Here is a 13,316-nt window from a genome sequence, read left to right on the forward strand (position 1 = left end):
TCCGCCCAACTCGTGGAGAACGCGTGGCCAGAGTCTAAAATAAGTCTCAGGGCTAGGAGGCCAATGGGAGTTTCTTTTTTTCATATGCATCTTGGTACACATGAAAGTCTATAAGTGAAACTTATCAAATCTGTGTCATGTCACGCCAGAAAGAAAAGAAATACTCATTGCGGTCAGAACGCAGATGATGAACTTGTTTCCCACTCGCTCTTAACTCGCTTATGACCTTTCAAGTTACTAAACGGAGTCAGAGATGGAAACCGGTTAAAAAACGCCGAACGATACATACTTGCATCAGCATCAGCTTCCCGAAATACAAAAATTTGATAAGAAAGCTCAATGAGAAGAACTTGAACAAGTGTGATTTTGGGTCCCACCACGAAGTTCCCTACAATTGATTCACCGTTGGGTGCAAGGAAACGACGAAAAACATATGAGGAGAGCGAAAAGTCATGCTGTCGATATGCCATAGATAGGGATGCATATCAATTGTCGTCGTGGGTTCAAAGTGAACCTGCGCCTCATATCAACTTGCAGACTTCTATGTAGAAGCGGAACAGGGTCAAGTTAAGATTCAGCTCCCTTTGGAAAAAACGGTGGTTAGGATATTGTCCAGTTGACGTGCGGCCTGATTCGAAAGAAATTGATGGAAAGATATCAAGTGTATCAGCATATCTATATCCAGGCTGGAAACCAGGAGCATTAGACACATATACGAGGGAGCCTGGACGCTAAATTCTCATACCCAAGAGTCTGTTCCTCCTCCAGCTCCCAGGATACGGGTCGAAGGACATCGATCCAACGAGTTCCTTTCGCTAAAACGGAAGTCCATATGACTCGTCGAGGAGATTCATGCGGAGAATAAGAATCGTCCCTGTCCTTCCATTGGTGATCTGGAATCGCTTCGGCTTGGGTAAATACTCTAAGGTGAGCTGTACACTGCGGTCCTTTCTGCGGCCAGACAACCATTACGATGTTGTTTCTCGGAACAAGTAACCTGAAGATGGTTCGATTTAGCAGAACGCACAAAAAGGAGACCGACCATAAATGCTTAACTTACCGACTTTCGAGTGTCGGAAAAGAGATGGAGATCATTGATTCTGAAAGGAGCGTACCTTTGATGTCACAGCGGCTATCAAAACGAAAGCAACACATGAATCCAAGAGCGAAAGCGAAAGCGAACAAGGACGCACGGTAATCTACTTACCACGTGGAATGTCTCCGTGTTATTACGTACGCGTTATTGACGCGTTGTGTGCCTCCCACGTGCAGCTGCCAGCTCTCTTCCCTCCTCTCGATAGCTTTTTTACGCGACACACATCTTGCATTTGCGGCCACAAAACACTCTCGATGAGCGACGATGAAAATATCTATTATTCTTCGGATGTCGCAGACGAAGAAGATCGAATCCAGTCAAGCTCGAGTCAACGCAAAAAGAAAGGGAAAACGAGCGCCACTGAAGAGTACAAGTTGACGAATACGTTGAAGGCACCGAGAGCAACCACTTATGCTGCCTCATCCTTGAATGGTAGCTTTGCTTTTCCGTATCAGGAAGGCCACTGACGGCCCCGTGAACAGAACAAATCACTCGTGGTGACATCGAGCTTAACCCAGAATACCAGCGCGGTAGGGATTATTTTTTGCATTTGTTACGGGGGTATCTGATGATGAGCCTCTATAGACGTCGTGTGGTCAACTCAGAAACAAATAGGCTTGATCGACTCGATATTCAGAAATTTCTACGTACCGCCTATCATATTTGGTGCGTTTTTTTTTCATCATCGTATCCCAATGAGTATGAATTCATTTGGTCTATTTTGGCAGCTACTACATCCCACGAAGATGGCTCAGAAACCAAGACGTGTATAGATGGAAAACAACGTTTGACCTCAATTCACCTGTGCGTGTCCGGTTCATCTGTTGGACTTCCTTGATCGTACTAATGAAAAGCTTTAGTTTCATGAATGGTGTTATTCCACGTTTGTACATCTACCTCTGTTGTAGCAAGCACCGACTGAAACATATGCTTCTCGCGTCCAGATCGCGACGCGTAAGTCGGTTGAAAACTCAATATCGGCGTGCGCTAAAACCGTTCTCCCACGTATACAGAGATACCGGCAGGCAGTACTGGTTTGACAATGCCAATAGCAAGCAAAGAGAACTATTGCCAGAAAGGTACCGGTCGATATTTTCGAACAAGCAAATCGTTTGCGTAGAGTACCAAGAGCTGAAGGATACTGATGAGCGGGACATCTTTACTGTGCGTTTATTGAATATCGTTATCGCTCACATACTGACATACTGTCCTTTAGCGCGTCCAACTCGGGATGGCGCTGACTGTAGCCGAAAAACTTCAAGCTATCTCAACCCCTCGAGCAGACCTTATACGGCATCTCATGCAGACCTTTCTCACACCAACAACACTGACCCATCCGGATATCCCATGGGATCGCAGTCGAGGAAGAGATTTTCAAATATTGGGCACTGTGATATATTCCCTGTTCAAATGGGATAAGCATATGGGACTGAAAACATGGGTTTCGACTGTGGTACTGGAGAAGTGGCTGAATGAAGCCGAGACGTCGAGAAAGAAGCCAAGTCGCTCTAGCCATGGGGAGGATGGAGATGAACATACCGTTTTACGAATTGGTGTACCAGTGGATGAAGGTTTCAAAGATGCGGTTATCCGTACCTTCGAGACTGTCGTGAAGTTGGCAACCACGAAACGGTACGAGTTCTACTTCGTGATGACAGGAGCTTACTAACTTTCGCGTTCGGCGTAACAGGTACAGTTCACCTTTTCGAGCTTCAAATTCCATTGCACTAAAAGTCTCCCCCATCGAAATGGCTGGAGCATTTATCTTGGTACACGTTGTTCACACCGCTCCTCCCAAAACGTACAAGAAGGAGGTCACTCTCGCGGGCTTGAGTGCCTTGTACGTTCTGTTGAGGAAGAAACTTCGTGATGAGCACCAGGATATCAGGTCGAACGGCAAAGTCGGTCGAACTATGGTGGAATTTTGTTTGGAGGCATCCAACGATCCGGTCACCACTATAGTCATGGGCGAAGACGAAGGGTTATTAGAGGGAGAAGTAGAAGATGACGCTAAGTGGACGAGATCGAGGGAGCGCGTCTCCGAGAAGAGAACTAAAGTCGAGCGTGCACGAGCTCGAGCTCAGAAGGAAAGCACTGACGAGGAAGGAGAGCAGTTGGAAGATGAAGAAATAACTCTCCCGGTGAAAAGGAGACGATCATCCGGGGGTTCGTTGTTAAAGGGTCGTGCTTCGGGCTCGTCTTCTCTCAGGTCGGCGAACCATTATTCCGACCAGAGTGCCCCTACGGACGCAGGGAAAGCCAAGAAGAAGCCGAGCAAGCTCAGCCGTGTAGCACTCCCTACCCCTCCCTTACCTTCTCCGGGGCGTGCTCTGAAAAACTTGTTGAGCTCAAGAGCGCAGGAGTCTCCTTCACCACCACCTGACGAAGTTCGAGCTAGTTCGTCCGACGTTCCAACACCATTCGCCATTCCATCTTTACCTCTGTCTTCATCTCCTTCTCTATTGACACCCTGTCGTTCCACTCCCCCTTCCACGCCAACGGCTCCACCTCAGGCACCAACGCCTGAACAATTGCTCGCTGCAATGGGGGTTTCGGTACCAACTGCGATGATACCTACCATGATAGCTCAGATGAAATCGTTCGTGCAAGGAGCGACACAGACATTGCCTGACCCCTCCCCATCTCAGGCCGTTCCCATACCTCCAACAGGCGAAGTTCGCGGTCAAACCCTATCGTCAACGGTGAAAGATGAAGGTGAAGATCCTGCTGAGGGTTTTGCTGCCGAACTGGCTCAGAACATCGGATGTGGTGCTGTTTCAACGGACGTTTCTTGATCAAATTCTGTGTTCGAATCTATTTTCTCTTCTCTTGCTCTCCTCCTTTAGTCCGCATCTTATACCCGCTTTACTGCATCCAATCCAGCTGTCGTTTTGTACGCGATGATAGCTGATGACATCTTCTTGCACGCGATTATCTCTCGCTCGTTTGACACCCGCTTCTCATGTTTCCATGTCAATTCCTGTTCATCATTGTCCATACTGTAATCGATGATGGTGTGCTCCCTAACTACACTGCCCCCAAATTCAGAATTCGACATCCGCGGCGTAGGAACGCCCCCCCACCCTCAGTCCGCCGATCATTTATTCAGATCCGATGAGTTTCCGACGAAATCTTGAATGCCTTGTATGCACAATTCCTTCCTCTCTATTCTCGCAAACTCTCGTGCGTACTTGAAGGACTCGGACCCGCTTCTTACTCATTTGGTGTACACCAGAATGTTGAATATTTGTTGAGATAATACGATATCTTCATACCCCCCGTGACTGATCATGAGCCGCCGCCACTGTACTGCCGGAGGAGAAAGTGCGCATTTCGATGTCATGATGCTGATCGATTTACAGGTTCAGTCCGCATGACAGGGACAGAACAGTATCAGAGAGATGACATCAAATGCCCCAACTAGACCCACTTTCCGCCCGGCCTTGGAGAGGGTCAGTTGGAAGTCTATCGAAAGAATATATATCCCTCCATGGTGCTCCCTTCAACTCAACTCACACCCCACTATTAACCAGGCAGATGTTGTCAAAAGCTCTCTCCTCCCTCGCTCGTCCCGTATCTCGTTCTGTCGGCTCAGTGAGATACGTTCAACACCTTTCGGCCCCCTCTACCCTCGACTCCTGGGCTCGGTATCCATCTGCGAGGCTCATAACATACGATTTGTTAAAACCGAAGACTCTAAATCCCCGTGCAGTAAGTCCAGAGGATTTGAGTACCCCAGCTTATTTGACCTGACGCCACACTTCCTGTCCCTTCTTGCTCAGAATTCAATATTGGTTGATGTCCGTGGACCTGACGAAGTAGAACACGGCATGATCCCCTCAGCCGTCCACATTCCCATCACCAACCTTGAAGAGTCGCTCAAATATCCTCCAGAAGTCTTCCAGGAGAGATATGGTATTCCGAAACCTAGTAAGGACCAGGAGATTACGTTCTACTGCAAGAAGGGTTTGAGGAGTACGATGGCGACTGAAATTGCTTTGCGCCATGGTTTCACGAAGTGAGTTATCAACTTCAGTTTTGTATTACTGACTCAAGGGACTGAATGCGTATCATTGCTACAGCATCATAAACTACAGAGGCTCGTGGATCGAATGGTCGCAGAGGGAGAACAATGTTGATTGAATATACTGATTTGATTGTTGCGGTTTCTACCCTAGTCTCCTCTTCTCTTTGGGCACGCGTGCAGGTATTCGTTCGATGTGCCACACCGATTCTCTAGTTCCCACATAATTGTAACCAAGTACACATACACAGTTAGATGTCTTTATTGTACAGTAAACAGTGACACACGATATACCATGATAACAGGCACATTTCCTAAAAGGCCAGGTACGAGTACGGAGCCGAAAGGAATATATAGGGGCCCGCGTAGTATCCTCAACCCTTGAGCTTGACCCACCACCATTCATTTTCTACCCGTCGTCCAATCCATCCAACAGACCCTCCTTCCTTCCGCGTTGCAGATACCCCCTCGGATCCTGAGCGATTTCGTGACACATATCCATCACCACCCTTCCCCCGACCGAGTTGTAGCGATGGTGTTTGTCAACGCACTCCCTGCGATATCTGACTCTCAACAGCGTGAAGAGATCGCCGAGAGATCGTAGGGAGTAGGGCTCCGCATTCGAGGATTTTTGAGGAGACACATAAACCACATATATCAACACAAACGCTCCAGCCATCTCGTTCATGTTGAGTATCAACGATATCTGTGGTAACGAACGGAACCCGAGGTTGTACCTATAAGAACGGAAACCCTGAGCACAAATTCCAAAGCACCCACAGTACGTAAAAAACCTACTTGGGGTTCGTAGCGAGCTTGTTTACGGTCTCAAACACCTTGATGATGTTCTTCCTGAATGCTTCGGGGACAGGAACACCTTTCCCTCCCCTATCGCCGCCCTTCAAAAGTTTTCCAGGCGCAGTTCCTCCTTCAGCCAACCACGTCCTCAAAGGATCGTGGTGAACTGACACGGAAAGGCCGATTTTCTTATTCCACTTTGAAATGGCGTAAATGACGGTTGCAAAGACTTGGAAATCGCGTCCTCGACCATGATCCCAAGCAACGTCGGGGTGGCCAAGCGTGGTTTCTGTAAGGTATGTTTTGATGAGGTGTCTAACGAGGGCAGTTCGAGGAGTCGAGATGGCTTGAAGCTTTTCCGCGTTCGTGAGTGCTACGCCCAGCTGCACCCTCTGAAAAAGTAAGAGTAAGAAACTGAGAGTGTTGTGGAAAGGGAGAGTGTTGATGAGGGAGGAGGACATGGTAAAGATGGTCTCACTTTGAAGATGTCTCGTTCATCCCCTTCCTTCAACTCCTCATACTCCACGCAAACTATCTGCTTGTTCGAAAAAATTGATCGAAACTTTTCGGGCAACATTTCCCCTGGGGACTGTACGACTTCGGAGTTTTGCTTGTACCAGAACTGTTTGCCAGTGTAGCTGGGTGCATAAGTTAAGAGACACGACCTATGCGATACTGGTAAAGGGACTCACGGATCGCGGTCTGAAAATGAAATTAAACCTGAGTTAGATGACGTCCAATTATAATTTGTGAGGATATGCGACTTACAAGGAATAGTTCCGCTCATGAAGCTGGTCAATAAAAACAATCTTTAGTGCACCCCTCGCGAATGGTTGAGACGAGAAACACACAGATGTATTGAAGTAAGTCTCTGTTTTCCGTCAATACAGGTCCTTGATTCTGAGCCGTCCTCGTTCAACTTGACGGCTAGAATGAGATTCAGGTCAACAATGGTTAGGTAGAGGTGGCGGGAAAAGCAACGAACAAAAGATGACAGGCGGTACATAACAGTTTCGAAAGATTGAATCGATGAGAGTGATTTGCTTCTGTTTCGTCCAGACGACATCTACGTAAGTTGAAACGCGTCGACCATCCACGTTAAAAACCGTCACTTGAAGGCGAACCTCGTTGATATTCCGGGTCAAGCTCTACATCTCCACGAGAAATTTGTTCTAGAAGATATAAGTCAGTATTAGAGAAACCAAATGCGAATTCAGACGCACCGCACAGAGCATGCGCGGCGTAAGTTGTCGCTCGAGGGGTTTTCAGGGCTGATGTTAATCGGAATTCTTGCTTTTGTTTTGGCTGCCTTTTATTGAAGCTTGTATCTGAACTGGTTTCTTCGTATTCCGTCTCTGAGAGCGGTGACAAGTCATCGTCAAGGTCCATGTCCATGGCGAAATGGGAGTTTGACTCAAAGTTGTGGGTGCCGTCCTGGCCGACCGAGACCGACAAGTGACCGTTTTGTCCGAAGAGTCCGAAGAGTCCAGACCCTACGGGTTTTTCCGGCTTCCTTAGGCAATATGCTTACATAGCCGGGAAAAACCGGACGAGTATGCGCCTTTCTTTCTTTTTTTTTTTTTTTTTTTTTTTTTTTTTAGTGGTACGCATCAGCGCTGTTTGACGTAGCGGAGATAAACAGTTAGACAACCGTAAATACTGGTTTCTAACTGCACGTAGCGGGTGAAGGGCAAAGTTAAAAAACCTTCTCGGAATGCGCCTTTCTTTCTCTCCCACACCGATGGCACTCCCTCCACGCTCGGATTACAGAAGACTAGTTGGCCTCTGGTAAACCTCTATCACCGTATCTTGAATGCATCGATGTAGTGGCACTGAATATTGGAATAAATACATAAACAACAACTTGAAAAGTAACACCAACTTCAAACGCAGTATCGATATCGATAGAAGGACAGAAAAGACCCAACGGTAAAAGAAGTTGAAGTTTTGAAGTTCGCTGAAATATTTTCTACGAAGATTCCGAAGCCGGTTTGAGGATCTGATCGTCTTCGTACACCTCTAATATGGAGCCTGGTGTTGCTGGACCTGTGGTTGGACTACAGGCTGTGGCGGGGCTTGACCTGCATACTGAGGTTGTCCCATAACCGGCCCACCTGCATGTTTCCTCCTGGTGAAGTAGTCAGCCTCATTTGCTCCCAACAGCCAGACGTCGTTCCCTCGAGACTTCCCGACGAGGCAAAGAATAATGGCCACAATAGCATATATCATCAGAGTAATCCAAATGATGAAGGAAAGGGCTTCGATGGCTCTAAACTCGCTACAGAACGTCTGCAAATAGGCTAAATAAAGGGACATCATAAGGTAAAGAACGAGCAAAAGAGAAATAACACGTACGAGTAAGGTACCTTGAATCACACGAAAAACTGGGCGGATAGAATTGATTTTCCCAATTAGCATAGAGGCTTCCGGTTGCCAACCAGATTATGGACAGGCCACCTAGCACTGGGACTTCCACGACGTTCATCGTAAACCAGGATCCTTTGCGGAGGAATCCGACAATCAGACTGGAAATGAGCCGGCGGGTTTAGAATGAGGAAGAGATTCGGATGAGAAAGGGGCGTACAACACCGGGACACAAAGAAGTGTAAGAGCCGAAACAGCAATACCCAAACCTTCGAAGTCATAGACGATTCTAGCTTCGGTAAGGCTGGTCAAATGTGCTGTGAGAGCGAGGGTAGGTATACTGAACAATATTGCGATGGCTGGTGCAGCGGTAGACCCTAGGGTCAGTGTGAGTTGGGCTAAAGACGGTGCTGCGTACCCAACACAACCACCCTCAGAATGCCGACTCCCGTCATGTTCGTGCGTATTTTTGGGTTAATCCAGGAAGAGATAAAAGATAAACGAATTGACGGGACGAAACTTGTACGAAACCAGCTTAGAGGCAGGGATTGAGCGTCGGCAGTGAGCTTGAAGGGGAGCAACCGGGGGGAAACAGCAGCTCGGGATGCTGTTTTAATACAAAGCTGGTTCTTTTCACTTCCACTGCCGAGTTCATACTCGTCGCCGCTGTCGATTTCAAATTTCGTCAGATCTTGTACCTTTTCATCAGTATTCACTGGACGTCAATTTGCTGTTCGAAATGAGAGCCAAAATGTTCCATAAATCCTAGCAAACAATCGCCAATGGTAAGGGTCTCGACTTGAGGTGTCCTTTATGAAGTTACGGAGGGTCGTCCGAAAGACAATCGAAATGAGAGTGGGCATGCTAAGATTTGTACCGGAGCGTTCGCGAACCGCCCATACCATAGCCTGAGTCATTCGGAGACGTGTGGATACGTAGGGCATGTCATTATGATTCAATTCCAGGCGCTCGTTTGGACTCGGGTTTGACTCGGATATCATGATGGTCTTCTCGGCGCGCGTCGGGAGTTAAATCGCCATCAACGGCAGATGCCGCAGATCGCGAGAATGGCTCACGATTTTCGTGTGAAGTTAGTAGTGCTGAGAGTCCTCTGTGTTAGCGAGTAAGTAGTAACTCAGGGCTTGCATGAATATATTCTCTACCCTCACCTTATATATCCTGTTTGGCATAAAATCAAGAATCAAGCTTGCGTCAAGTATCGGGAGACAAATTGCAAAAACCGGGTCCGTACTAACCAATTGTTACGTCGAAGAACTTGAGGGAATCATTCAACCGGGCGTTGCTTTGGTCAAGGATCGTTCCTGAATACTTTGGTCCCTTGACGTTGACGTCTTTTCTCTGCGTACTACTGTCTCTGACAGAAATACACACCAGTCATCTGAAATCCACTTCGTCGTTCGGCCGATAAGGGATGTGCATTGGCCTTTCGGTCAAAATATCACTGGTTGTCCGTGCGATCTTCAGTAAGTTTTTGGATACGAGGCACTTCTTGCAACCTTCTTGAGAGTTGAGAATCGTGCGATGTTTACATTCAGAAACGAGTTTAATCAATCATATTCTTCCAGACTAAGACGTCCAGTATCCCTTCATATTCTTTACTGATTCTGGTACCAACGGAAATGATGATGATGGGTGCACTTGATCATCGATGATTGAGTGGCAGTTACGAGTTCTACGTTCCATGGCAGCGCTGTACGACGTTTGGTCAATGTCCCGCTGAGAACGTGTTATACACCTACACCTATGCCAAGATCCTGGCTGAAGACACAGATACATGTAGCGCTTCCACAGCCGACCTCCACTTCGCAGAAACCGCCGCAGATTTGACGTCCAAACAAAGACGAGTCGAGACTACGTGCCTAGCAAAGAAGAACGCTGGTTGTCGATTCACGATGGACGAAAGGGACCGTAGTAGTTTACCTTGTAATCCAACGTGGGCATAGAAGCCTAGAAGAGGAACATTGAGAGGGGGTAGAGGTATATAGAACCGCACATGGAACGTACCACTAAGGAAGTAAGAGCGACCAATACAATTAGAGAACGCATCACCAAAGTTGAAGTGGGCATTCCAAGTGAAACGGGGAGCACATCTAAGGCCTTATATACCTTTGCTTTCCTGCTGGACCTGAAATAACCTGAATTGAGGGCGAAGGCACATCCGCCCACGACCGTCGAAGGGCTTGACGGGTAGGTACACCGGGAATGAATGTGGAGGCCATTGTGTGAAAATAGAAAATCTCAAAAGATAGAGTACGAATCATATTAACACTTTGAATGTAACGGCGGTGTTCATGACACTCACCAGCACATATTCATTAAGAACGCGTAGAAGGACCCTCCTTCTACGCCAACGTCGAGTAGTGTACTTCGAGCCTCGACTCGTCCGTCAGCCGAAGATCTTCGGATGCCATGTAGAAGGAATGTACCGTCAAAAGTGCCTGAACCTTAACATGATCGTTCATAGCTGAATGTCTTTTATTCGGCTCAACCACTTCTCATTCTTCTCCGGCAGCTCTCGCACCAGAGGCACCAAATCAAACCGCCCTGTTACGAACTGAACATCTCAACTCGCAGCTTGAGCTTCGACTATCCTTTTCTCAAGCTTTATCTGCCTTGCCGTTCGTGCACCTATGCATCAGAGGCTCGGTTCTTGTCTCCTCGATGTCTGAGTTGTGTCGTCCGAGTCAGTGTCACCACGCTGGGAACATTGGGTGACTCGTATGATGGTGGAGTACAGCTGTCTTGCTCCACATCGATCGATATAAAGTTGGTGGCAGCGGGAATGATTCTGGTCGGGTCGTCGGAATTACGTGTCTATGACGCATTCCCTTTTCTTCATTGGGTATTGTCAATGAATATCTTCTCTTCTCCCGCTCAATAAGGGGTGTTGAGGAGCCTTTTGGAAACGCCAATGTGACTGTTAACAGAAACCCACCCAACAGAAAGATCAGAAATGTTGCACCGCACGTGCCATGTCGTTCCAACTATATCTGGGAGCCCGTTTTCGACAACAGACCATGTAGCACTATTATAATAAGTCCCAGTATTTATATCCCTCCCTATTATAACAGTTTACCGTTATATCCCCAAGCTTACACCCAATTATAATGGGACAGATGTAGAGGTTCCTGCCCAAAATTAATTGGGTGGTTCCCCACTGCCACCGTGCCATGCAGATAGCGGAACCGGGTCAAAGCCACGTTGTTTTTATTTCGATGATGTCACTGATTGCCGCCGGCCGGAAATTCTGGAAACCTAAATATGGTTTCACGTTGGTTTCGGCGGTTTGACATACACTAACCCCCACATATAGAGCTAAAGACTGGGGAGATATCACAGTTTTTGTGTACAAGTTTGACTGTGGGTCAAGCAGTGCAACCCGGGTGTGCCTGCACAAAATGAATTAAAAAAACATCAAAAGTAGCTTAATTTGGCGTTAATATTTCCGAGAGATCTGGAAGACAATACAGTATAGGTACGGATCAGTTCGAAAGTTGAATAAAGGCCCCACTGTACATGTTGTGGCCCTTGGGCACGACAAGAAACATGGCGGGCAACATATTTCTTGATGTTGGCTGCCCGGCCCGGGACCCAGATGTCCAGAAATGTCGCGAAAAACTTTTAAATAAATCAGAGCACTCGACATACATCAGCCAGGCCTTAGATATTTTAGAGTCAGAGTATTATCATTAGGATCTGTGACAGAAAAATTTACCGGCTCCACCATAATGATATTGAAAAAGTCGGACTTGGGAGGCAAAGAAAACAGGTAAATCAGCTTCATTAACTACCGATGGTTCACTGACTTTTCCTTTCTACAAGCCTCCAACAGGAAAAAAATTTGGGACAACTTCCAGTGCATGTAAACTACTTGGGGAAGTTCTGTTGTTGTTGTTTTATGCACATCAGGGCCATGATACTAACCCAACTGCCAATTTTCAGTATGTTCAGATTTTGCTAACATATCTTCTGCAGACTCATAGAGATAAATACAGACTATTTTATGTGGACACATGCTTGTGACTATTTAAATCTCTCTTTTTTCTTTACTACACAAAAGGTCAAAGGTAGTAGGAAGGCCTCAGACTCATCACTCGATGTGGGAAAAAACATATGGCCGAAAAACCCGGGCCGGTATTAAATGACCCTCCGAGTGGAATTGGTCATCTTCGGACTTCAGTATATTGCCTCCCTAAGTCTATTTACATGTTCCACAAGGTGGTGGGGGCGCAATGGGGGGAAAAAACATATGTATTCTAATTTCTCACGCTCACCCACAGCCACAATCCGGCCCGGCCATTCAGTTATTCAGGAACCTGCAGTAGCTAATAAGGATGCCAGCCACCCCAATATTATTGGGAGACCTAGCGAAGGTGGGATGCAGCACATGCACAGGCTCTATTATAATAGGGAGGGACAGTGTTATTGGACTCTGTTATTTTTATGCTACATGGACTCCTCTTTTCGACTGTATCTCCCGGATGATGTGATACGACCACGTTCTGGTCCGAGAGTCCCTTGCAGTTCGCTCTTTGCTGGGAGAAAGCAGCCGACTTGTTCCTGCTCTCGAGACCACTTCAATATGACGGGAGCACGATCGAGGGTTGCTGAGGAACATGATCAATCTGGAGGTGTCTGTGGCTGATAATAACAAGGATGTAATGGTAAGGAGTCGTTGGAGCCGGAAGTAGACTCAAATTTGAGCAGGAACTTGGGAGAAGATGATTGAATCATTGAATGGTTCGTAACAGACCACTCCATGAACTATAGGAGGGAGAAAAACAAGGTCAACGTCACAAAGGTGATTGGATGTCATTGAGAGCTCTAACGAAGAGCACGAAGAGCCTTTTGTCAGTCACAGACTTAGATGGTGCCAACTTCGGTGATTGCAGTGACTCACCGTTATCATCATCAGAGCGGCTTTTTGGCTTTTTGGCTTTTCGGGAGCCGAACGCATCGCTGAAATATCATATTAGTGCAAGGCAATCTTCGATATAGGTCTTTGTTCGCGGT

At 47.0% G+C, this 13,316-nt stretch overlaps 5 protein-coding genes across 5 annotated transcripts; 2 read left to right on the top strand and 3 right to left on the bottom strand.

Annotated features, from left to right (window-relative positions):
• Window positions 1-390: 390 nt before the first annotated feature.
• Window positions 391-1,107, bottom strand: E1B28_010655 (uncharacterized protein). The gene is made up of 3 exons (XM_043155632.1): window positions 1,061-1,107; window positions 746-997; window positions 391-686 (listed from the first exon to the last, which is right to left on the bottom strand). The coding sequence occupies exons 1-3, from the start codon at window positions 1,093-1,095 to the stop codon at window positions 575-577; spliced, it is 399 nt and encodes a 132-aa protein (XP_043008104.1). The 5' UTR covers window positions 1,096-1,107; the 3' UTR covers window positions 391-574.
• Window positions 1,108-1,281: 174 nt separating this feature from the next.
• On the top strand, window positions 1,282-4,374 carry E1B28_010656 (uncharacterized protein). Its single transcript, XM_043155633.1, has 9 exons — window positions 1,282-1,528; window positions 1,579-1,626; window positions 1,682-1,762; window positions 1,825-1,900; window positions 1,957-1,979; window positions 2,041-2,050; window positions 2,110-2,260; window positions 2,313-2,728; window positions 2,787-4,374. Exons 1-9 carry the CDS (start codon window positions 1,351-1,353, stop codon window positions 3,889-3,891), a joined length of 2,088 nt encoding a protein of 695 aa, XP_043008105.1. The 5' UTR covers window positions 1,282-1,350; the 3' UTR covers window positions 3,892-4,374.
• A 259-nt stretch (window positions 4,375-4,633) lies between these two features.
• On the top strand, window positions 4,634-5,239 carry E1B28_010657 (uncharacterized protein; the record flags this gene model as incomplete). Its single annotated transcript, XM_043155634.1, has 3 exons — window positions 4,634-4,807; window positions 4,879-5,114; window positions 5,179-5,239. 3 exons carry the CDS (start codon window positions 4,634-4,636, stop codon window positions 5,237-5,239), a joined length of 471 nt encoding a protein of 156 aa, XP_043008106.1.
• Window positions 5,240-5,335: 96 nt separating this feature from the next.
• E1B28_010658 (uncharacterized protein) lies at window positions 5,336-7,344 on the bottom strand. The gene is made up of 9 exons (XM_043155635.1): window positions 7,142-7,344; window positions 7,043-7,090; window positions 6,904-6,984; window positions 6,770-6,845; window positions 6,687-6,709; window positions 6,611-6,620; window positions 6,397-6,556; window positions 5,919-6,310; window positions 5,336-5,857 (listed from the first exon to the last, which is right to left on the bottom strand). Exons 1-9 carry the CDS (start codon window positions 7,311-7,313, stop codon window positions 5,530-5,532), a joined length of 1,290 nt encoding a protein of 429 aa, XP_043008107.1. The 5' UTR covers window positions 7,314-7,344; the 3' UTR covers window positions 5,336-5,529.
• Window positions 7,345-7,601: 257 nt separating this feature from the next.
• On the bottom strand, window positions 7,602-9,172 carry E1B28_010659 (uncharacterized protein). Its single transcript, XM_043155636.1, has 4 exons — window positions 8,701-9,172; window positions 8,503-8,641; window positions 8,274-8,443; window positions 7,602-8,218 (listed from the first exon to the last, which is right to left on the bottom strand). The coding sequence occupies exons 1-4, from the start codon at window positions 8,735-8,737 to the stop codon at window positions 7,938-7,940; spliced, it is 627 nt and encodes a 208-aa protein (XP_043008108.1). The 5' UTR covers window positions 8,738-9,172; the 3' UTR covers window positions 7,602-7,937.
• Window positions 9,173-13,316: the final 4,144 nt, after the last annotated feature.

This window comes from Marasmius oreades, chromosome 6 (assembly GCF_018924745.1).
Source record: "Marasmius oreades isolate 03SP1 chromosome 6, whole genome shotgun sequence".
In the NCBI taxonomy this organism is placed as follows: Eukaryota; Fungi; Basidiomycota; class Agaricomycetes; order Agaricales; family Marasmiaceae; genus Marasmius; species Marasmius oreades.

Excerpts from the sequence above, each read along its gene's own strand:
- E1B28_010655 (XM_043155632.1), bottom strand. The coding sequence starts at position 1,095 with ATGATCTCCATCTCTTTTCCGACACTCGAAAGTCG. Across the intron at positions 998-1,060 it reads TTTCCGACACTCGAAAGTCG|GTTACTTGTTCCGAGAAACA; the intron begins GTAAGTTAAGCA and ends AACCATCTTCAG. Across the intron at positions 687-745 it reads GAGGAGGAACAGACTCTTGG|CCTGGATATAGATATGCTGA; the intron begins GTATGAGAATTT and ends CCTGGTTTCCAG.
- E1B28_010656 (XM_043155633.1), top strand. The coding sequence starts at position 1,351 with ATGAGCGACGATGAAAATATCTATTATTCTTCGGATGTCGCAGACGAA. Across the intron at positions 1,529-1,578 it reads TGCTGCCTCATCCTTGAATG|AACAAATCACTCGTGGTGAC; the intron begins GTAGCTTTGCTT and ends CCCCGTGAACAG. Across the intron at positions 1,901-1,956 it reads CGTTTGACCTCAATTCACCT|TTTCATGAATGGTGTTATTC; the intron begins GTGCGTGTCCGG and ends GAAAAGCTTTAG.
- E1B28_010658 (XM_043155635.1), bottom strand. The coding sequence starts at position 7,313 with ATGGACATGGACCTTGACGATGACTTGTCACCGCTCTCAGAGACGGAA. Across the intron at positions 7,091-7,141 it reads CGCCGCGCATGCTCTGTGCG|AACAAATTTCTCGTGGAGAT; the intron begins GTGCGTCTGAAT and ends TATATCTTCTAG. Across the intron at positions 6,846-6,903 it reads TGTACCGCCTGTCATCTTTT|CCGTCAAGTTGAACGAGGAC; the intron begins GTTCGTTGCTTT and ends ATCTCATTCTAG.
- E1B28_010659 (XM_043155636.1), bottom strand. The coding sequence starts at position 8,737 with ATGACGGGAGTCGGCATTCTGAGGGTGGTTGTGTTGG. Across the intron at positions 8,444-8,502 it reads CTTCTTTGTGTCCCGGTGTT|TCTGATTGTCGGATTCCTCC; the intron begins GTACGCCCCTTT and ends GCTCATTTCCAG. Across the intron at positions 8,219-8,273 it reads TGATTCAAGGTACCTTACTC|CCTATTTGCAGACGTTCTGT; the intron begins GTACGTGTTATT and ends CCCTTTATTTAG.